Below are 6,000 nucleotides of genomic sequence, written 5' to 3'. Positions count from 1 at the left end.
CACAATCAACTTGACGTACCCTGCATCTGTGGAATACATAAATAGACAACGAATCATCCCAAATTGAGGAGGTGGACTTTGAGAGCAAGACTTATGATTTTATCCCCTTTTCTCCTTTTGGGAGTGTGTATGTGTATGCTTCTGTGTGAGATTTTGTCTGTATAGCTTTGCTTCCACCATTTGTCCTAAGGTTCTATCCGTCCGTTTTTTTTTAATTTTTTTTCTTAATAATTATTTTTTAATTTAATAACTTTATTATATTTTACTTCATTTTATTTTACTTTATCTTCTTTCTTTCTTTCTTTTTTCCTTCCTTCTCTCCTTCCTTTGTCCCACCATCCCTCCCTCCTTTCTTTCCTTTTCTTTCTTCCTTCCTTCCTTCCTTCCTTACTCCCTCCCTCCTTTCTTTCCTTTTCTTTCTTCCTTCCTTCCTTCCTTCCTTCCTCCCTCCCTTCCTTCCTTCCTTTCTTTCTTGCTACTTCTACTAATTGTTTCTAAGTGTCCATCATCGGATGAATGGATAAAGAAGATGTGGCACATATATACAATGGAATATTACTCAGCCATAAAAAGAAACGAAATTGAGCTATTTGTAATGAGGTGGATAGACCTAGAGTCTGTCATACGGAGTGAAGTAAGTCAGAAAGAGAAAGCCAAATACTGTATGCTAACACATATATATGGAATTTAAGGGAAAAAAATGTCATGAAGAACCTAGGGGTAAGACAGGAATAAAGACACAGACCTGCTAGAGAACGGACTTGAGGATATGGGGAGTGGGAAGGGTGAGCTGTGACAAAACGAGAAAGAGGCATGGATATATATACACTACCAAACGTAAGGTAGATAGCTAGTGGGAAGCAGCCGCATAGCACAGGGAGATCAGCTCGGTGCTTTGTGACCGCCTGGAGGGGTGGGATAGGGAAGGTGGGAGGGAGGGAGACGCAAGAGGGAAGAGATATGGGAACATATGTATAACTGATTCACTTTGTTATAAAGCAGAAACTAACACACCATTGTAAAGTAATTATACCCCAATAAAGATGTTAAAAAAAAAAAGTGCAAATACAGGCTTCCCAAAGAAATACGCAATTTTGCCTTAAAACTGAAGCATCAGCTCTTCTCTGAGTTTTCAGCTTGCCTGTCCTATAGATTTCAGACTTGCCAGCCTCCACATTTCATAAACCACTTCCTTAAAAATATATAATTTATATATGTGTGTTGGTCCATATATATAAACACATATATGTATATGAAAACAAAACTTGTAGGAGATACATACACACACACACACACGGATGTACATACACACATCTTATTGATTCTATTTCTCTGAAGAACCCTGACTGATACAGTATCCACAGAAGTTTCTTGTCTGTAAAAGTTATTATTGTGATGTTTTAATAGTGATTTTCCCCCAAAAAAGTAATTTTCTATTTCCTTAATTCCTTCTACATTTATTAACTGTAATTCTATTGTAAGGAAGGACTCTTCCTTCTCCCCCACTTATTTATGTATTCTTAATTTAATTGTATCAGCATGGGATCATGACTATTTACTTATTCTACGGATTCCAACCCAATTCTACCTTTATTTATTTTGCCGCTCATATTGTTCCAGCTTTGGCCACTGGGCGCTCCTTCAGTTTGGCACCTATGTCCTTTCAAACTGCCCCCATCATTTTTCTGAGCACTGCTTTATTTTCTGGCACCACACAGTGTTCCAGGCTCAGTATGTATTTTTCTTGCCTCAGCCCTAGAAACAGGTTTTTGTCTTAGGAGCCCTGGCTTTGTTTACTGGAGAATGGTATTTAGAAATCAACATCTAGGCAGCAGGCATGCTCTTTGCGACTGAGGTATCATTGCCCTCTGTGGGCCAGGAAATACATGTACATATACCAACACATGCAGATACATATGGCTATATTTATTTCTCTATCTGTCCATTTATGTGTGTGTGAGGGGGTGTGGATGTGAAATCATGAGTGCATACTGAGAGCTCCATGGGAGGGTTTTCAACAGATAGGTGGCCAAAGAAGGTCTCTGTGTGAAAAATGAAACCACTCAAGAGAAGTGGGGAGCACAGGCTGGAGGAGAAGGTTCTTCTACTATTCCATGTACAGAGCGACCAGCACGTCATTTCATCTAGGGTAAGCTAGGGGTACTTCTCCCTTGCTCTACCCTTTCAAAGCGGCAAATCCAATCCAGTGAACCCACACTTCTCGGCAGCGTTCCATCTGCAGGACTCTGCTCAGCATAGGAGGAGTCCCTGCCCCAGGGGAGTCTTTAACTAGATAAATGTTTGAAAAACTACTTAGCAGAGTCAAGTTTAAGCCATTTTATTTAGGAGCTGGGCAGACTATAATTACGCATCAAGTGAGAAACACAGAAAGGAAGACGGCTTTCAAGAGAGGATGGGCACTGACGGATGGAGTAGCTGGATACGGCTTACTGGAAGAACTGGGAGAAGGGCTGGGCCTTGCGGGATGGGAGGAGTTTGGATAACTGGGATGAGGGCTGGAATGTTCTGGGCGAATGTTAAAAAGCTATGTGAAAATATTATAAACACTATGGAACAGGGCATAAATCAAGGAAAGGGGTTGTAAAAAAGGATAAGGGGGGTTAGAGCAGAAGGTAAAGGAACTAGCAGTGAGAAGTCACTAAACAGAAGGGAACACTATGGTTAGATGTGCACTTTAGAAGGTTCCCTGAGAACCCTTGTGCACTGTTGGTGGGAATGTAAATTGCTGCAGCCACTGTGGAAAACACTGTGGAGGTTCCTCAAAAAACTAAAAACGTAACTACCATATGACCCAGCAATTCCACTCCTGGGTATATATCCAAAAAAAACAAAGTCACTAATTCGAAAACATACATGCACCCCAATGTTCATAGCAGCATTACTTACAATAGCCAAGACATGGAAACAAGCTTAAGTGTCCATCAGCAGAGGAATGGATAAAGAAGATGTGGTACATATATACAACAGAATACTACTCAGCCATAAAAAAGAATGAAATTTTGCCATTTGCAACAACATGGATGGGCTTGGAGGGCATTATGCTAAGTGAAATAACTCAGACAGAGAAAGATAAGTACTGCATGATATTGCTTCTATGTGGAATTTTAAAAATACAACAAACTAGTGAATATAACATAAAAGAAGCAGACCCACAGATACGGAGAACAAACTAGTGGTGACCAGTGGGTGGGGGGGTGGTGAAGGGGCAATATAGGTGTGAGAGAGTGGGAGGTACCAACTGCTGGGTGTAAGTCAGGCTCAAGGATGTACTGTACAACACGGAGAATATAGCCAATATCTCTAAATGGAAAGTAACCTGAAAAAAACTGTATAAAAATAAAAGAATTCTAATAAATAAATAAAATTAAAAAAAAATAAGGCTCCCTGAGACTGCTGGGGGGAGATGGATTGGAAGGGAAGGGATTGTGTAGGGGCAGGGAACAGCAGGGAAGGGGTTGAAGGGAAGAAATGGGTGTCAGGGACATTCTGAAGCAGGAGCCGGGTGTGAGGCAAACGTACTGATACGAGAAGTCACCTGACCTTCCTCTGGCATCCGAAGCAGATTTTTGGCCGGAAAGCAGTTGCTCAGATAAGGCTTCCCATCATCCAGTTTGTAGACTCCTGAGGAGGCCATGTCCCTGAGAGCCAAGCAAGGAAAGCAAGAAAGTAAGGAGTGAGAAGGGACAGGGCTGCTCTCTCACCCCAACACAGTCTGTGAACTCACCAGGACCACCCCTAACACACGCCCTAACTCCGAGGCCCTAGAAGCCCACTGTCCTGCTTCAGAAATGGGCCGGCCCTTTAGATAACAAGGGAGATAGGCCCTGGGTTTTTCGGTTCAAATCAACCGTAGCTCAGTGAAACAGTAGAAAAAGCATCACTTTTGGGCTCAGACAGACCTGGTTTGAATCTTGGCTCTTGCCTGACTCGTTGACTGGGAAAATTCTCTACCCCTCTAAGCCTCAGTTTCCTCACCTGTAAAATGTCTACCTTAATAGACAAAGGAGAAGATCAACTTGGAAAGGTAGTGCCTGGTACATATTAAGTGTTCACTAGCTATGTTCTTTGTTTTGAGTTCAGGGAAGAGAGCTCTCATACTTTAGGCAAGATGATGTGCAAATAATGAGATGTGAACTGGATAAATTGGGTTTGAGAGATGAACTGAGTTTTCTGATAGAGAGAAGGATAAGCATTAATAGAAAGGGCCACAGGATTAAGGGCACGGTGGTGGGTACATCTGGCACAGTAAAGAAAGAACCTGACCCAGGAAGGGGAAGGAGGTGTGTTTGGGAGTCTTGGACAATAAGGCTGAATGGGAAGGAGGGTGCCTGCTTCTGAAGGCCTTCAGTGCCAGGCTAGGAGCCCAGGCTCCACACTGTAGGTAACCGAGAGACGTGGATGATATCTAAGTTGGGGAGAGCCATGACCCAAGCTGGGCTTTAGAGAGGTCTGACAAATATAATGCCTGGTGAAATGGGATTCCATTGGTCAGAAGTCACGAAAATTCCAGCTCAGAAGTACACTCACCTCTTTCATTAAATCTTTCATCGTCTCCCACCTAGAACACTGCAACAGTCTTCTGACTGGATTCCCACTGAGCAAGCTTGAGCCTGGCCTTGAAGGCCCCTGGAGACCTATGTCCTAACTTTCCAGCTCCAGTCACTCCACCCAAGAGGCTCACAGAATCATTTTCTATTCCCCCAAACACATTCGGTCTTCCATGCCTTTGTTCTTAGTGTTCCTTTGGCCTAAAATAGGTCTATCCACCTTGCTCATCTGGCAGATCTCATGCTTTAAGATTCAGCTCAGGGCTTCCCTGGTGGCACAGTGGTTGAGAGTCCGCCTGCTGATGCAGGGGACATGGGTCCGTGCCCCGGTCCGGGAAGATCCCACATGCCACGGAGCGGCTAGGCCCGTGAGCCATGGCCGCTGAGCCTACGCGTCCAGAGAATGTGCTCCGCAACGGGAGAGGCAACAACAGTGAGAGGCCCGCGTACCACAAAAAAAAAAAAAAAAGATTCAGCTCAAATGCCACTTCCTTTAGGAAAACAATCTCTTATCAAAGATCTAAATTTTTTGAACCTTAAGCTCTTAGAGATTGAGATTTTTCTTTAAAAGGATCCAGTCATTCCCTAATCTGCTTTGGGATAGCTTCAGACAATTTGGGGTAGCAGAGGTTTGGGAACCCGGCCAGGGGAAGGGAGACCCTGGCAAGAATGCGGAACCCTGAGATGGAGGGTCTGGGAAGAGATTCAGTACAAAGAAGGAGCAGAGTGGAGAGCTGGGATCAGGTGTCCTGAGAAAATGTTTCCTGGAAGTGACAAATATGAAAAGTAGAGGGGTGCAGTAGGAGGCGGCAACAATTTTAGAGACAAGAGACTTAAATTTGAGACTAGTTTCTACTGCTAAGTGGAGTGACCTTCTGCAAATCACTTTACCTCTTTGGGCCTCAGATTTCTCACATATAAAATGAGGATTAAAACCTGTGCCTCAGGGAATTGTGAGAATTAAATGAGGTAATAGAAAAAACAAGCTTCTTTCTAGACCCAGTCCAGATGCCATCCCTTCCATAAAGTGCTCACTGAACCTACCAGAGGGACATAATTGCTGTTTTAGCTAAACTCTGGAGTTTTTCTTCTGTAAGTCTTTCATGGCCAGACCCGTTTCTACCTCATAGGATTACTAACAATCATGAGGGGGCTGTTTCAAAGACCTCTGAACCTCCAAGTCTGGAAACATGTCCAATTCACTGTCATTCTTCCACTCTTGGAAGGCTCATAGGAAACACCCAATAAACATATGTGAGCCAAATGAAGGGTACAATGGTACTCCCAGAGCCCAAGGGGTTTTATACATATTTCTAATCTCCCTGACTAGACTCTGAGCCCCTCTAGGAGAAGGATAGCATCTATGGTGTTCATCTCTTTACTCCCAGTACCTAACACCTGGCACATAATAGATTCCATAAGTACCTGTGGA

General features: G+C 43.3%; 1 protein-coding gene across 1 annotated transcript in view; it reads right to left on the bottom strand.

Moving 5' to 3' along the window:
• XRRA1 (X-ray radiation resistance associated 1) overlaps positions 1 to 6,000 on the bottom strand; it is an 88,364-nt gene that overhangs the window by 79,825 nt on the left and 2,539 nt on the right. The window contains exon 3 of the mRNA XM_024762006.1: positions 3,562 to 3,659. Within this exon, the coding sequence (XP_024617774.1) occupies positions 3,562 to 3,655 (94 nt within the window). The 5' untranslated portion in view covers positions 3,656 to 3,659. The remainder of the gene's footprint in view (positions 1 to 3,561; positions 3,660 to 6,000) is intronic.

Source organism: Neophocaena asiaeorientalis, unplaced genomic scaffold (genome assembly GCF_003031525.2).
Source record: "Neophocaena asiaeorientalis asiaeorientalis breed wild unplaced genomic scaffold, Neophocaena_asiaeorientalis_V1.1 scaffold263, whole genome shotgun sequence".
In the NCBI taxonomy this organism is placed as follows: domain Eukaryota; kingdom Metazoa; phylum Chordata; class Mammalia; order Artiodactyla; family Phocoenidae; genus Neophocaena; species Neophocaena asiaeorientalis.
This window is presented reverse-complemented; position numbering and strand designations above follow the sequence as displayed.